Source organism: Oncorhynchus gorbuscha, linkage group LG23, assembly GCF_021184085.1.
Source record: "Oncorhynchus gorbuscha isolate QuinsamMale2020 ecotype Even-year linkage group LG23, OgorEven_v1.0, whole genome shotgun sequence".
NCBI lineage: Eukaryota > Metazoa > Chordata > Actinopteri > Salmoniformes > Salmonidae > Oncorhynchus > Oncorhynchus gorbuscha.
In genome coordinates this window covers 66,976,266-66,992,120 of record NC_060195.1, presented here as the reverse complement: position 1 = coordinate 66,992,120, position 15,855 = coordinate 66,976,266, and the positions used below count along the sequence as shown (strand labels likewise).

General features: G+C 45.9%; 1 protein-coding gene across 5 annotated transcripts in view; it reads right to left on the bottom strand.

The window, feature by feature from the left end:
- Positions 1–15,855, bottom strand: part of LOC124010509 (histone deacetylase 4-like) — a 97,028-nt gene that overhangs the window by 6,052 nt on the left and 75,121 nt on the right. For all 5 annotated transcript variants that reach the window (XR_006834454.1, XM_046323000.1, XM_046323002.1 and 2 more), the window contains 6 exons: positions 6,404–6,547; positions 6,154–6,273; positions 5,876–5,973; positions 2,155–2,273; positions 445–578; positions 215–299 (listed from right to left, as the gene is read on the bottom strand). Coding sequence is in view for 4 of the 5 variants with exons in the window: in XM_046323000.1 (XP_046178956.1) it covers positions 215–299; positions 445–578; positions 2,155–2,273; positions 5,876–5,973; positions 6,154–6,273; positions 6,404–6,547 (700 nt within the window). In the remaining variant the exon portion in view is untranslated. The remainder of the gene's footprint in view (positions 1–214; positions 300–444; positions 579–2,154; positions 2,274–5,875; positions 5,974–6,153; positions 6,274–6,403; positions 6,548–15,855) is intronic.

Sequence of the window (15,855 nt, the reverse complement as noted above, 5' to 3'; positions counted from 1 at the left end):
GATTTCAGCTATAAAAAAAAGGAGCCGTATCTAAAAAAATAATTAAATTACGGCATTCACTAATCATAAACTATTTACAGTACATCTAATAGAAATATGGGTACATTTGTGGACACATTTTTTTTTAACTTACTCGACCTTTAAGACTGGAATAAGTTGAGGGAGAACTTCCTGCCTCTTCAATCTCAGATAGGAAACTGTGCTTGGTACTCACTGTGTGTTTCTATAACCTTCTCTATGGAGCACACAGCATTCTGGTTGGGTCTCTGCTCCAGAAGCGTCTGAGGGAGAGGGTCCAGCTGTGGACAACACAAAGCACAGTTTGACAGTGTGTATCTGATAACTGGACACACACCAGTCCATCTTCAACATTCATCCATTCCCTCTCCTTTTCAGTTCTTCACCAGACCACTATAAATGATCTAGTCTTTCTCCCTCCCTCACCTGGTTGCCCAGCAGAGCGGAGACGCAGGCCTCGGAAGCGTCACAGATGGCCATGAGGTCGTGACCTCCCTCCAATGCCAGCACCACGCGACCCTCCGCCAGGGTCATCAGCTGACGTGTCAGGTACCCAAAACCTGCAGGGGAGGGTGTGTGTGTGAAGGGAGGGGCAGAGAGAGGGATCATCAATACAGTGCATTCAGAAAGTATTCAGACCCCTTGACTTTTTCCACAGCCTTATTCTAAAATTGATTAAATAAATGTTTTTCCTCATCAATCTACACATAATGCCTCACAATGACAAAGCAAAAACAGGTTTTTGGAAATTTTGCAAATGTATTTAAAAAAAACGGAATATATCACATTTACATAAGTATTCAGACCCTTTACTCAGTACTTTGTTGAAGCACCGTTGGCGATTACAGCATCGAGTCATCTTGGGTATGACACTACAAGCCTGGCACACCTGTACTTGAGGAGTTTCTCACATTTTTCTCTGCAGATTCTCTCAAGCTCTAAGGTTGGATGGGGAACGTCGCTGCACAGCTATTTTCAGGTCTCTCCAGAGATGTTCGATCTGGTTCAATTCCAGGCTCTGGCTGGTCCACTCAAGGACATTCAGTCCCAAAGCTACTCCTATGTTGTCTTGGCTGTGTGCTTAAGGTCATTGTCCTGTTGGAAGCTGTACCTTTGGCCCAGTCTAAGGTCCTGATCACTCTGGAGCAGGTTTTCATCAAGGATCTCTCTGTACTTTGCACCGTTCATCTTTCCCTCAATCCTGACTAGCCTCGTAGTCCCTGCCGCTGAAAATCATCCCCACAGCATGATGCTGCCACCACCATGCTTCACCGTAGGGATGGTGCCAGGTTTCCTCCAGACATGACGCTTGGAATTCAGGCTAAACAGTTCAATCTTGGTTTAAATCAGACCAGAGTATCTTGTTTCTTATGGTCAGAGTCTTTAGGTGCCGTTTGGCAAACTTCAAGCGGGCTGTCATGTGCCTTTTATTGTGGAGTGACTTCTGTCTGGCCACTCTACCATAAAGGCCTGATTGGTGGAGTGCTGCAGAGATGGTTGTCCTTCTGGAAGGTTCTCCCATCTCCACAGAGTGACTCTGGAGCTCTGTCAGTGTGACCATAGGGTTCTTGGTCACCTCCCTGACCAAGGCCCTTCTCCCCCGATTGCCCAGTTTGGCCAGACAGCCAGCTCTAGGAAGATTCTTGGGGGCTTGTTTTTTGCTCTGACATGCACTGTCAAATGTGGGACCTTATATAGACAGGTGTGTGCCTTTACAAACCATGTCCAATCAATGGTGATCAATGGAAACAGGATGCACCTGAGCAAAATGTTTTGTCTCATAGCAAAGGCTCTGAATACTTCTGTAAATAAGGTTTTGTTGTTTCGGGTTTTTTTGGATACATTTGTAAAATGTTTATGTCGTTATGTGGTATTGTGTGTAGATTGATAACGAACATTTTTTATTGAATCGATTTTATAATGGAACAAGTCAAGGGGTAAGAATACTTCCAGAATGCACTGTATACCACAGCAGCAAAGAACACAGTGCATGACACTAGTATGTGGACACCCCTTTAAATGAGTGGTGTCCACATCTGCTGTCTGTCATGTTGTGTGTCTGGACCTCAGGCGTCAGCTAATAACAGAACAGATCCAGACATCATTGCACCAGTGCTACTTTACACATAAACGTACATTTGGAGGTGAGGGTGTAACCGCCGAGGGGAGGAGGGTGACCCTCGACAGCGTCGAAGCCTGAGGACACCAGCACCACGTCAGGAGCAAATTCATTAGCTATGGGCATCACCACAGACCTAGGCAGAGGGAAAGAGGGGGGGAGTTGGTCAGTTTCGCAACTACAGTGCATGTGTGTTTTTTGATATTTGGTATTTTATTAGAATCATTATCTGTTGCGGAAGCAGCAGCTCCTCTTCCTGAGGTCCACACAGAACATGAAACATGACATAATACACACCATTAATAGACAAGAACAGATCAAGGACAGAACGACATCAATACATACTGTACACACACAGCCTACACATCAATACATACTGTACACACGCCGCCTACACATCAATACATACTGTACACACACAGCCTACACATCAATACATACTGTACACACAGCCTACACATCAATACATACTGTACACACAGCCTACACATCAATACATACTGTACACACACAGCCTACACATCAATACATACTGTACACACGCCGCCTACACATCAATACATACTGTACACACACAGCCTACACATCAATACATACTGTACACACAGCCTACACATCAATACATACTGTACACACAGCCTACACATCAATACATACTGTACACACGCCGCCTACACATCAATACATACTGTACACACACAGCCTACACATCAATACATACTGTACACGCCGCCTACACACCAATACATACTGTACACACAGCAATACTACACATCAACACAATACATACTGTACACACGCCGCCTACACATCAATACATACTGTACACACACAGCCTACACACCAATACATACTGTACACACGCCGCCTACACACCAATACATACTGTACACACGCCGCCTACACACCAATACATACTGTACACACGCCGCCTACACACCAATACATACTGTACACACGCCGCCTACACACCAATACATACTGTACACACGCCGCCTACACACCAATACATACTGTACACACGCCGCCTACACATCAATACATACTGTACACACGCCGCCTACACACCAATACATACTGTACACACGCCGCCTACACACCAATACATACTGTACACACGCCGCCTACACATCAATACATACTGTACACACGCCGCCTACACACCAATACATACTGTACACACGCCGCCTACACATCAATACATACTGTACACACGCAGCCTACACACCAATACATACTGTACACACGCCGCCTACACATCAATACAGACTGTACACACAGCCTACACATCAATACACACTGTACACACAGCCTACACATCAATACACACTGTACACACACAGCCTACACATCAATACATACTGTACACACGCCGCCTACACATCAATACACACTGTACACACGCTGCCTACACATCAATACACACTGTACACACGCTGCCTACACATCAATACACACTGTACACACGCCGCCTACACATCAATACACACTGTACACACGCCGCCTACACATCAATACATACTGTACACACGCAGCCTACACATCAATACATACTGTACACACAGCCTACACATCAATACACACTGTACACACACAGCCTACACATCAATACATACTGTACACACACAGCCTACACATCAATACATACTGTACACACGCCGCCTACACATCAATACATACTGTATACACACAGCCTACACTTCAATACATACTGTACACACACAGCCTACACATCAATACATACTGTACACACGCCGCCTACACATCAATACATACTGTATACACACAGCCTACACATCAATACATACTGTACACACACAGCCTACACATCAATACATACTGTACACACGCCGCCTACACATCAATACATACTGTACACACACAGCCTACACATCAATACATACTGTACACACACAGCCTACACATCAATACATACTGTATACACACAGCCTACACATCAATACATACTGTACACACGCCGCCTACACATCAATACATACTGTATACACACAGCCTACACATCAATACATACTGTACACACGCCGCCTACACATCAATACATACTGTACACAAACAGCCTACACATCAATACATACTGTACACACACAGCCTACACACCAATACACACTGTACACACACAGCCTACACATCAATACACACTGTACACACGCCGCCTACACATCAATACATACTGTACACACGCCGCCTACACATCAATACACACTGTACACACACAGCCTACACATCAATACACACTGTACACACGCCGCCTACACATCAATACACACTGTACACACGCCGCCTACACATCAATACATACTGTACACACGCCGCCTACACATCAATACACACTGTACACACACAGCCTACACACCAATACACACTGTACACACGCCGCCTACACATCAATACACACTGTACACACGCCGCCTACACATCAATACACACTGTACACACGCCGCCTACACATCAATACACACTGTACACACGCAGCCTACACATCAATACACACTGTACACACGCCGCCTACACATCAATACACACTGTACACACGCCGCCTACACATCAATACACACTGTACACACGCCGCCTACACATCAATACACACTGTACACACGCCGCCTACACATCAATACATACTGTACACACGCCGCCTACACATCAATACACACTGTACACACACAGCCTACACACCAATACACACTGTACACACGCCGCCTACACATCAATACACACTGTACACACGCCGCCTACACATCAATACACACTGTACACACGCCGCCTACACATCAATACACACTGTACACACGCAGCCTACACATCAATACACACTGTACACACGCCGCCTACACATCAATACACACTGTACACACACAGCATACACATCAATACATACTGTACACACACCGCCTACACACCAATACATACTGTACACACATCGCCTACACACCAATACATACTGTACACACGCCGCCTACACATTAATACATACTGTACACACGCCGCCTACACACCAATACATACTGTACACACACCGCCTACACACCAATACATACTGTACACACACCGCCTACACACCAATACATACTGTACACACACCGCCTACACACCAATACATACTGTACACACGCCGCCTACACATCAATACATACTGTACACACACAGCCTACACATCAATACATACTGTACACACACCGCCTACACACCAATACATACTGTACACACACCGCCTACACACCAATACATACTGTACACACACCGCCTACACACCAATACATACTGTACACACACAGCCTACACACCAATACATACTGTACACACACAGCCTACACATCAATACACACTGTACACACACAGCCTACACACCAATACATACTGTACACACGCCGCCTACACATCAATACACACTGTACACACACAGCATACACATCAATACATACTGTACACACACCGCCTACACACCAATACATACTGTACACACACCGCCTACACACCAATAAATACTGTACACACACAGCCTACACATCAATACATACTGTACATACAAACTATCTAGGTCAAATAGGGGAGAGGATGATGTTGCTGTTTTTTGAAACCAGGTTTCCTGTTTATTTGAACAATATGAGATGCAATAAGGGCTCTATATAATACTGTACACATTCATTCATTAGTTCTGGATTTGGGGACTGTGAAAAGACCCCTGGTGGCATGTCTGGAGGGGTAAGTGTTGTGTGTTACCTGAAGGCTGCCAGGTACTCTGCATCTCCCATAGGTGGCTCCAGCCCCCCAGTGAAGGCCATGTTAACGTTAAAACCTACTCCTGGACCACTGCCCACCTGACAGAGAAAGGATGGGAGGAATATAGCCATGAGAACACACAAACACAAACACAACACACACACACACACACACACACACACACACACACACACACACACACACACACACACACACACACACACACACACACACACACACACACACACACACGTTCCCATGAGATGTGTCACCATTACCTCGTCGGGTGCTCCGCTGCCAGGGAAGAAGTTTCCATCGTCGTATCGATGGAGAGACAGGTACAGCACGTTGGGGTCGTCGTAAAATGCCTGCTGGGTCCCGTTGCCATGGTGAACATCCTGATGGACAACCAATCAGATGACCATTGTCCAATTTTTTTTTCTTCTTACATCCAATGGTAATTCTACAGTCATTTACAAAACCCACTTTCTCTTTAAAAGGTCAGGTGAAGGACCAGCACAAACTCACCCAGTCTACTATGAGGATCTTGCAGACGTTGAGTCTCTGTTGGAGCAGCCGGGCTGCGATGGCTACTGAGTTAAAGTAGCAGAAGCCCATGGGAGTGCTCTCTTCTGCATGGTGTCCAGGGGGTCGAACCACAGCAAAGCCGTTCTGGGAACCAGATGCAACAACTACATTACCCACAACTCCAGCCATGAGGGGGAGATATTGAGTGCATTCTTTGTGAAGGGGGGAAAAAAGTGTAGAGAGACCTAACCTTAATGGAGGGATAGAGGGATGAAAAGGAGAAGAGGAGGGTAGAGAGACCTAACCTTAATGGAGGGATAGAGGGATGAAAAGGAGAAGAGGGTAGAGAGACCTAACCTTAATGGAGGGATAGAGGGATGAAAAGGAGAAGAGGGTAGAGAGACCTAACCTTAATGGAGGGATAGAGGGATGAAAAGGAGAAGAGGAGGGTAGAGAGACCTAACCTTAATGGAGGGATAGAGGGATGAAAAGGAGAAGAGGGTAGAGACCTAACCTTAATGGAGGGATAGAGGGATGAAAAGGAGAAGAGGAGGGTAGAGAGACCTAACCTTAATGGAGGGATAGAGGGATGAAAAGGAGAAGAGGAGGGTAGAGAGACCTAACCTTAATGGAGGGATAGAGGGATGAAAAGGAGAAGAGGAGGGTAGAGAGACCTAACCTTAATGGAGGGATAGAGGGATGAAAAGGAGAAGAGGAGGGTAGAGACCTAACCTTAATGGAGGGATAGAGGGATGAAAAGGAGAAGAGGAGGGTAGAGACCTAACCTTAATGGAGGGATAGAGGGATGAAAAGGAGAAGAGGAGGGTAGAGAGACCTAACCTTAATGGAGGGATAGAGGGATGAAAAGGAGAAGAGGAGGGTAGAGAGACCTAACCTTAATGGAGGGATAGAGGGATGAAAAGGAGAAGAGGAGGGTAGAGAGACCTAACCTTAATGGAGGGATAGAGGGATGAAAAGGAGAAGAGGAGGGTAGAGAGACCTAACCTTAATGGAGGGATAGAGGGATGAAAATGAGGAGGGTAGAGAGACCTAACCTTAATGGAGGGATAGAGGGATGAAAAGGAGAAGAAGGTAGAGAGACCTAACCTTAATGGAGGGATAGAGGGATGAAAAGGAGGAGGGTAGAGAGACCTCACCTTAATGGAGGGATAGAGGGATGAAAAGGAGGAGGGTAGAGAGACCTAACCTTAATAGAGGGATAGAGGGATGAAAAGGAGGAGGGTAGAGAGACCTAACATTAATGGAGGGATAGAGGGATGAAAAGGAGGAGGGTAGAGAGACCTAACCTTAATGGAGGGATAGAGGGATGAAAAGGAGAAGACACCTTAATGGAGGGATAGAGGGATGAAAAGGAGAAGAGGGTAGAGAGACCTAACCTTAATGGAGGGATAGAGGGATGAAAAGGAGAAGAAGGTAGAGAGACCTAACCTTAATGGAGGGATAGAGGGATGAAAAGGAGGAGGGTAGAGAGACCTCACTTTAATGGAGGGATAGAGGGATGAAAAGGAGGAGGGTAGAGAGACCTAACCTTAATAGAGGGATAGAGGGATGAAAAGGAGGAGGGTAGAGAGACCTAACATTAATGGAGGGATAGAGGGATGAAAAGGAGGAGGGTAGAGAGACCTAACCTTAATGGAGGGATAGAGGGATGAAAAGGAGAATAGGGTAGAGAGACCTAACCTTAATGGAGGGATAGAGGGATGAAAAGGAGAAGAGGGTAGAGAGACCTAACCTTAATGGAGGGATAGAGGGATGAAAAGGAGAAGAGGGTAGAGAGACCTAACCTTAATGGAGGGATAGAGGGATGAAAAGGAGAAGAGGGTAGAGAGACCTAACCTTAATGGAGGGATAGAGGGATGAAAAGGAGAAGAGGAGGGTAGAGAGACCTAACCTTAATGGAGGGATAGAGGGATGAAAAGGAGAAGAGGGTAGAGAGACCTAACCTTAATGGAGGGATAGAGGGATGAAAAGGAGAAGAGGGTAGAGAGACCTAACCTTAATGGAGGGATAGAGGGATGAAAAGGAGGAGGGTAGAGAGACCTAACCTTAATGGAGGGATAGAGGGATGAAAAGGAGAAGAGGGTAGAGAGACCTAACCTTAATGGAGGGATAGAGGGATGAAAAGGAGAAGAGGGTAGAGAGACCTAACCTTAATGGAGGGATAGAGGGATGAAAAGGAGAAGAGGAGGGTAGAAGACCTAACCTTAATGGAGGGATAGAGGGAGAGGGTAGAGAGACCTAACCTTAATGGAGGGATAGAGGGATGAAAAGGAGAAGAGGAGGGTAGAGACCTAACCTTAATGGAGGGATAGAGGGATGAAAAGGAGAAGAGGAGGGTAGAGACCTAACCTTAATGGAGGGATAGAGGGATGAAAAGGAGAAGAGGAGGGTAGAGAGACCTAACCTTAATGGAGGGATAGAGGGATGAAAAGGAGAAGAGGAGGGTAGAGAGACCTAACCTTAATGGAGGGATAGAGGGATGAAAAGGAGAAGAGGAGGGTAGAGAGACCTAACCTTAATGGAGGGATAGAGGGATGAAAAGGAGAAGAGGAGGGTAGAGAGACCTAACCTTAATGGAGGGATAGAGGGATGAAAATGAGGAGGGTAGAGAGACCTAACCTTAATGGAGGGATAGAGGGATGAAAAGGAGAAGAAGGTAGAGAGACCTAACCTTAATGGAGGGATAGAGGGATGAAAAGGAGGAGGGTAGAGAGACCTCACCTTAATGGAGGGATAGAGGGATGAAAAGGAGGAGGGTAGAGAGACCTAACCTTAATAGAGGGATAGAGGGATGAAAAGGAGGAGGGTAGAGAGACCTAACATTAATGGAGGGATAGAGGGATGAAAAGGAGGAGGGTAGAGAGACCTAACCTTAATGGAGGGATAGAGGGATGAAAAGGAGAAGAGGGTAGAGAGACCTCACCTTAATGGAGGGATAGAGGGATGAAAAGGAGAAGAGGGTAGAGAGACCTAACCTTAATGGAGGGATAGAGGGATGAAAAGGAGAAGAAGGTAGAGAGACCTAACCTTAATGGAGGGATAGAGGGATGAAAAGGAGGAGGGTAGAGAGACCTCACTTTAATGGAGGGATAGAGGGATGAAAAGGAGGAGGGTAGAGAGACCTAACCTTAATAGAGGGATAGAGGGATGAAAAGGAGGAGGGTAGAGAGACCTAACATTAATGGAGGGATAGAGGGATGAAAAGGAGGAGGGTAGAGAGACCTAACCTTAATGGAGGGATAGAGGGATGAAAAGGAGAATAGGGTAGAGAGACCTAACCTTAATGGAGGGATAGAGGGATGAAAAGGAGAAGAGGGTAGAGAGACCTAACCTTAATGGAGGGATAGAGGGATGAAAAGGAGAAAGAGGGTAGAGAGACCTAACCTTAATGGAGGGATAGAGGGATGAAAAGGAGAAGAGGGTAGAGAGACCTAACCTTAATGGAGGGATAGAGGGATGAAAAGGAGAAGAGGGTAGAGAGACCTAACCTTAATGGAGGGATAGAGGGATGAAAAGGAGAAGAGGGTAGAGAGACCTAACCTTAATGGAGGGATAGAGGGATGAAAAGGAGAAGAGGGTAGAGAGACTAACCTTAATGGAGGGATAGAGGGATGAAAAGGAGAAGAGGGTAGAGAGACCTAACCTTAATGGAGGGATAGAGGGATGAAAAGGAGAAGAGGGTAGAGAGACCTAACCTTAATGGAGGGATAGAGGGATGAAAAGGAGAAGAGGGTAGAGAGACCTAACCTTAATGGAGGGATAGAGGTATGAAAAGGAGAAGAGGGTAGAGAGACCTAACCTTAATGGAGGGATAGAGGGATGAAAAGGAGAAGAGGGTAGAGAGACCTAACCTTAATGGAGGGAAAGAGGGATGAATTGGATAAAAGCGTCTGCTAAATGGCATATATTATTATTATTATTATAAAAGGAGGAGGGTAGAGAGACCTAACCTTAATTGAGGGATAGAGGTATGAAAAGGAGAAGAGGGTAGAGAGACCTAACCTTAATGGAGGGATAGAGGTATGAAAAGGAGAAGAGGGTAGAGAGACCTAACCTTAATGGAGGGATAGAGGTATGAAAAGGAGAAGAGGGTAGAGAGACCTAACCTTAATGGAGGGATAGAGGTATGAAAAGGAGAAGAGGGTAGAGAGACCTAACCTTAATGGAGGGATAGAGGGATGAAAATGAGAAGAGGAGGGTAGAGAGACCTAACCTTAATGGAGGGATAGAGGGATGAAAAGGAGAAGAGGGTAGAGAGACCTAACCTTAATGGAGGGATAGAGGGATGAAAAGGAGAAGAGGAGGGTAGAGAGACCTAACCTTAATGGAGGGATAGAGGGATGAAAAGGAGAAGAGGAGGGTAGAGAGACCTAACCTTAATGGAGGGATAGAGGGATGAAAAGGAGAAGAGGAGGGTAGAGAGACCTAACCTTAATGGAGGGATAGAGGGATGAAAAGGAGAAGAGGAGGGTAGAGAGACCTAACCTTAATGGAGGGATAGAGGGATGAAAATGAGGAGGGTAGAGAGACCTAACCTTAATGGAGGGATAGAGGGATGAAAAGGAGAAGAAGGTAGAGAGACCTAACCTTAATGGAGGGATAGAGGGATGAAAAGGAGGAGGGTAGAGAGACCTCACCTTAATGGAGGGATAGAGGGATGAAAAGGAGGAGGGTAGAGAGACCTAACCTTAATAGAGGGATAGAGGGATGAAAAGGAGGAGGGTAGAGAGACCTAACATTAATGGAGGGATAGAGGGATGAAAAGGAGGAGGGTAGAGAGACCTAACCTTAATGGAGGGATAGAGGGATGAAAAGGAGAAGAGGGTAGAGAGACCTAACCTTAATGGAGGGATAGAGGGATGAAAAGGAGAAGAGGGTAGAGAGACCTAACCTTAATGGAGGGATAGAGGGATGAAAAGGAGAAGAGGGTAGAGAGACCTAACCTTAATGGAGGGATAGAGGGATGAAAAGGAGAAGAGGGTAGAGAGACCTAACCTTAATGGAGGGATAGAGGGATGAAAAGGAGAAGAGGAGGGTAGAGAGACCTAACCTTAATGGAGGGATAGAGGGATGAAAAGGAGAAGAGGTAGGGTAGAGAGACCTAACCTTAATGGAGGGATAGAGGGATGAAAAGGAGAAGAGGGTAGAGAGACCTAACCTTAATGGAGGGATAGAGGGATGAAAAGGAGAAGAGGGTAGAGAGACCTAACCTTAATGGAGGGATAGAGGGATGAAAAGGAGAAGAGGGTAGAGAGACCTAACCTTAATGGAGGGATAGAGGGATGAAAAGGAGAAGAGGGTAGAGAGACCTAACCTTAATGGAGGGATAGAGGGATGAAAAGGAGAAGAGGGTAGAGAGACCTAACCTTAATGGAGGGATAGAGGGATGAAAAGGAGAAGAGGGTAGAGAGACCTAACCTTAATGGAGGGATAGAGGATGAAAAGGAGAAGAGGGTAGAGAGACCTAACCTTAATGGAGGGATAGAGGGATGAAAAGGAGAAGAGGGTAGAGAGACCTAACCTTAATGGAGGGAAAGAGGGATGAATTGGATAAAAGCGTCTGCTAAATGGCATATATTATTATTATTATTATAAAAGGAGGAGGGTAGAGAGACCTAACCTTAATGGAGGGATAGAGGGATGAAAAGGAGAAGAGGGTAGAGAGACCTAACCTTAATGGAGGGATAGAGGTATGAAAAGGAGAAGAGGGTAGAGAGACCTAACCTTAATGGAGGGATAGAGGTATGAAAAGGAGAAGAGGGTAGAGAGACCTAACCTTAATGGAGGGATAGAGGGATGAAAATGAGAAGAGGAGGGTAGAGAGACCTAACCTTAATGGAGGGATAGAGGGATGAAAAGGAGAAGAGGGTAGAGAGACCTAACCTTAATGGAGGGATAGAGGGATGAAAAGGAGAAGAGGAGGGTAGAGAGACCTAACCTTAATGGAGGGATAGAGGGATGAAAAGGAGGAGGGTAGAGAGACCTAACCTTAATGGAGGGATAGAGGGATGAAAAGGAGAAGAGGGTAGAGAGACCTAACCTTAATGGAGGGATAGAGGGATGAAAAGGAGAAGAGGAGGGTAGAGAGACCTAACCTTAATGGAGGGATAGAGGGATGAAAAGGAGAAGAGGAGGGTAGAGAGACCTAACCTTAATGGAGGGATAGAGGGATGAAAAGGAGAAGAGGAGGGTAGAGAGACCTAACCTTAATGGAGGGATAGAGGGATGAAAAGGAGAAGAGGAGGGTAGAGAGACCTAACCTTAATGGAGGGATAGAGGGATGAAAAGGAGAAGAGGGTAGAGAGACCTAACCTTAATGGAGGGATAGAGGGATGAAAAGGAGAAGAGGGTAGAGAGACCTAACCTTAATGGAGGGATAGAGGGATGAAAAGGAGAAGAGGAGGGTAGAGAGACCTAACCTTAATGGAGGGATAGAGGGATGAAAAGGAGAAGAGGAGGGTAGAGAGACCTAACCTTAATGGAGGGATAGAGGTATGAAAAGGAGAAGAGGGTAGAGAGACCTAACCTTAATGGAGGGATAGAGGGATGAAAAGGAGGAGGGTAGAGAGACCTAACCTTAATGGAGGGATAGAGGGATGAAAAGGAGAAGAGGAGGGTAGAGAGACCTAACCTTAATGGAGGGATAGAGGGATGAAAAGGAGAAGAGGAGGGTAGAGAGACCTAACCTTAATGGAGGGATAGAGGGATGAAAAGGAGAAGAGGAGGGTAGAGAGACCTAACCTTAATGGAGGGATAGAGGGATGAAAAGGAGAAGAGGAGGGTAGAGAGACCTAACCTTAATGGAGGGATAGAGGTATGAAAAGGAGAAGAGGAGGGTAGAGAGACCTAACCTTAATGGAGGGATAGAGGATGAAAAGGAGAAGAGGAGGGTAGAGAGACCTAACCTTAATGGAGGGATAGAGGGATGAAAAGGAGAAGAGGAGGGTAGAGAGACCTAACCTTAATGGAGGGATAGAGGTATGAAAAGGAGAAGAGGAGGGTAGAGAGACCTAACCTTAATGGAGGGATAGAGGTATGAAAAGGAGAAGAGGAGGGTAGAGAGACCTAACCTTAATGGAGGGATAGAGGGATGAAAAGGAGAAGAGGAGGGTAGAGAGACCTAACCTTAATGGAGGGATAGAGGTATGAAAAGGAGAAGAGGAGGGTAGAGAGACCTAACCTTAATGGAGGGATAGAGGGATGAAAAGGAGAAGAGGAGGGTAGAGAGACCTAACCTTAATGGAGGGATAGAGGGATGAAAAGGAGGAGGGTAGAGAGACCTAACCTTAATGGAGGGATAGAGGGATGAAAAGGAGAAGAGGAGGGTAGAGAGACCTAACCTTAATGGAGGGATAGAGGGATGAAAAGGAGAAGAGGAGGGTAGAGAGACCTAACCTTAATGGAGGGATAGAGGTATGAAAAGGAGAAGAGGAGGGTAGAGAGACCTAACCTTAATGGAGGGATAGAGGGATGAAAAGGAGAAGAGGAGGGTAGAGAGACCTAACCTTAATGGAGGGATAGAGGTATGAAAAGGAGAAGAGGAGGGTAGAGAGACCTAACCTTAATGGAGGGATAGAGGTATGAAAAGGAGGAGGGTAGAGAGACCTAACCTTAATGGAGGGATAGAGGGATGAAAAGGAGGAGGGTAGAGAGACCTAACCTTAATGGAGGGATAGAGGTATGAAAAGGAGAAGAGGGTAGAGAGACCTAACCTTAATGGAGGGATAGAGGTATGAAAAGGAGGAGGGTAGAGAGACCTAACCTTAATGGAGGGATAGAGGTATGAAAAGGAGAAGAGGAGGGTAGAGAGACCTAACCTTAATGGAGGGATAGAGGGATGAAAAGGAGAAGAGGGTAGAGAGACCTAACCTTAATGGAGGGATAGAGGTATGAAAAGGAGAAGAGGAGGGTAGAGAGACCTAACCTTAATGGAGGGATAGAGGTATGAAAAGGAGAAGAGGGTAGAGAGACCTAACCTTAATGGAGGGATAGAGGTATGAAAAGGAGAAGAGGAGGGTAGAGAGACCTAACCTTAATGGAGGGATAGAGGTATGAAAAGGAGAAGAGGGTAGAGAGACCTAACCTTAATGGAGGGATAGAGGTATGAAAAGGAGAAGAGGAGGGTAGAGAGACCTAACCTTAATGGAGGGATAGAGGTATGAAAAGGAGGAGGGTAGAGAGACCTAACCTTAATGGAGGGATAGAGGGATGAAAAGGAGAAGAGGGTAGAGAGACCTAACCTTAATGGAGGGATAGAGGTATGAAAAGGAGGAGGGTAGAGAGACCTAACCTTAATGGAGGGATAGAGGTATGAAAAGGAGAAGAGGAGGGTAGAGAGACCTAACCTTAATGGAGGGATAGAGGTATGAAAAGGAGAAGAGGGTAGAGAGACCTAACCTTAATGGAGGGATAGAGGGATGAAAAGGAGAAGAGGGTAGAGAGACCTAACATTAATGGAGGGATAGAGGGATGAAAAGGAGAAGAGGGTAGAGAGACCTAACCTTAATGGAGGGATAGAGGGATGAAAAGGAGAAGAGGGTAGAGAGACCATACATTAATGGAGGGATAGAGGTATGAAAAGGAGAAGAGGAGGGTAGAGAGACCTAACCTTAATGGAGGGATAGAGGTATGAAAAGGAGAAGAGGGTAGAGAGACCTAACCTTAATGGAGGGATAGAGGGATGAAAAGGAGAAGAGGGTAGAGAGACCTAACATTAATGGAGGGATAGAGGGATGAAAAGGAGAAGAGGGTAGAGAGACCTAACCTTAATGGAGGGATAGAGGGATGAAAAGGAGAAGAGGGTAGAGAGACCATACCTTAATGGAGGGATAGAGGGATGAAAAGGAGGAGGGTAGAGAGACCTAACCTTAATGGAGGGATAGAGGGATGAAAATGAGAAGAGGAGGGTAGAGAGACCTAACCTTAATGGAGGGATAGAGGGATGAAAAGGAGAAGAGGGTAGAGAGACCTAACCTTAATGGAGGGATAGAGGGATGAAAAGGAGAAGAGGGTAGAGAGACCTAACCTTAATGGAGGGATAGAGGGATGAAAAGGAGAAGAGGGTAGAGAGACCTAACCTTAATGGAGGGATAGAGGGATGAAAAGGAGGAGGGTAGAGAGACCTAACCTTAATGGAGGGATAGAGGGATGAAAAGGAGAAGAGGGTAGAGAGACCTAACCTTAATGGAGGGATAGAGGGATGAAAAGGAGGAGGGTAGAGAGACCTAACCTTAATGGAGGGATAGAGGGATGAAAAGGAGAAGAGGGTAGAGAGACCTAACCTTAATGGAGGGATAGAGGGATGAAAATGAGAAGAGGAGGGTAGAGAGACCTAACCTTAATGGAGGGATAGAGGGATGAAAAGGAGAAGAGGGTAGAGAGACCTAACCTTAATGGAGGGATAGAGGGATGAAAATGAGAAGAGGAGGGTA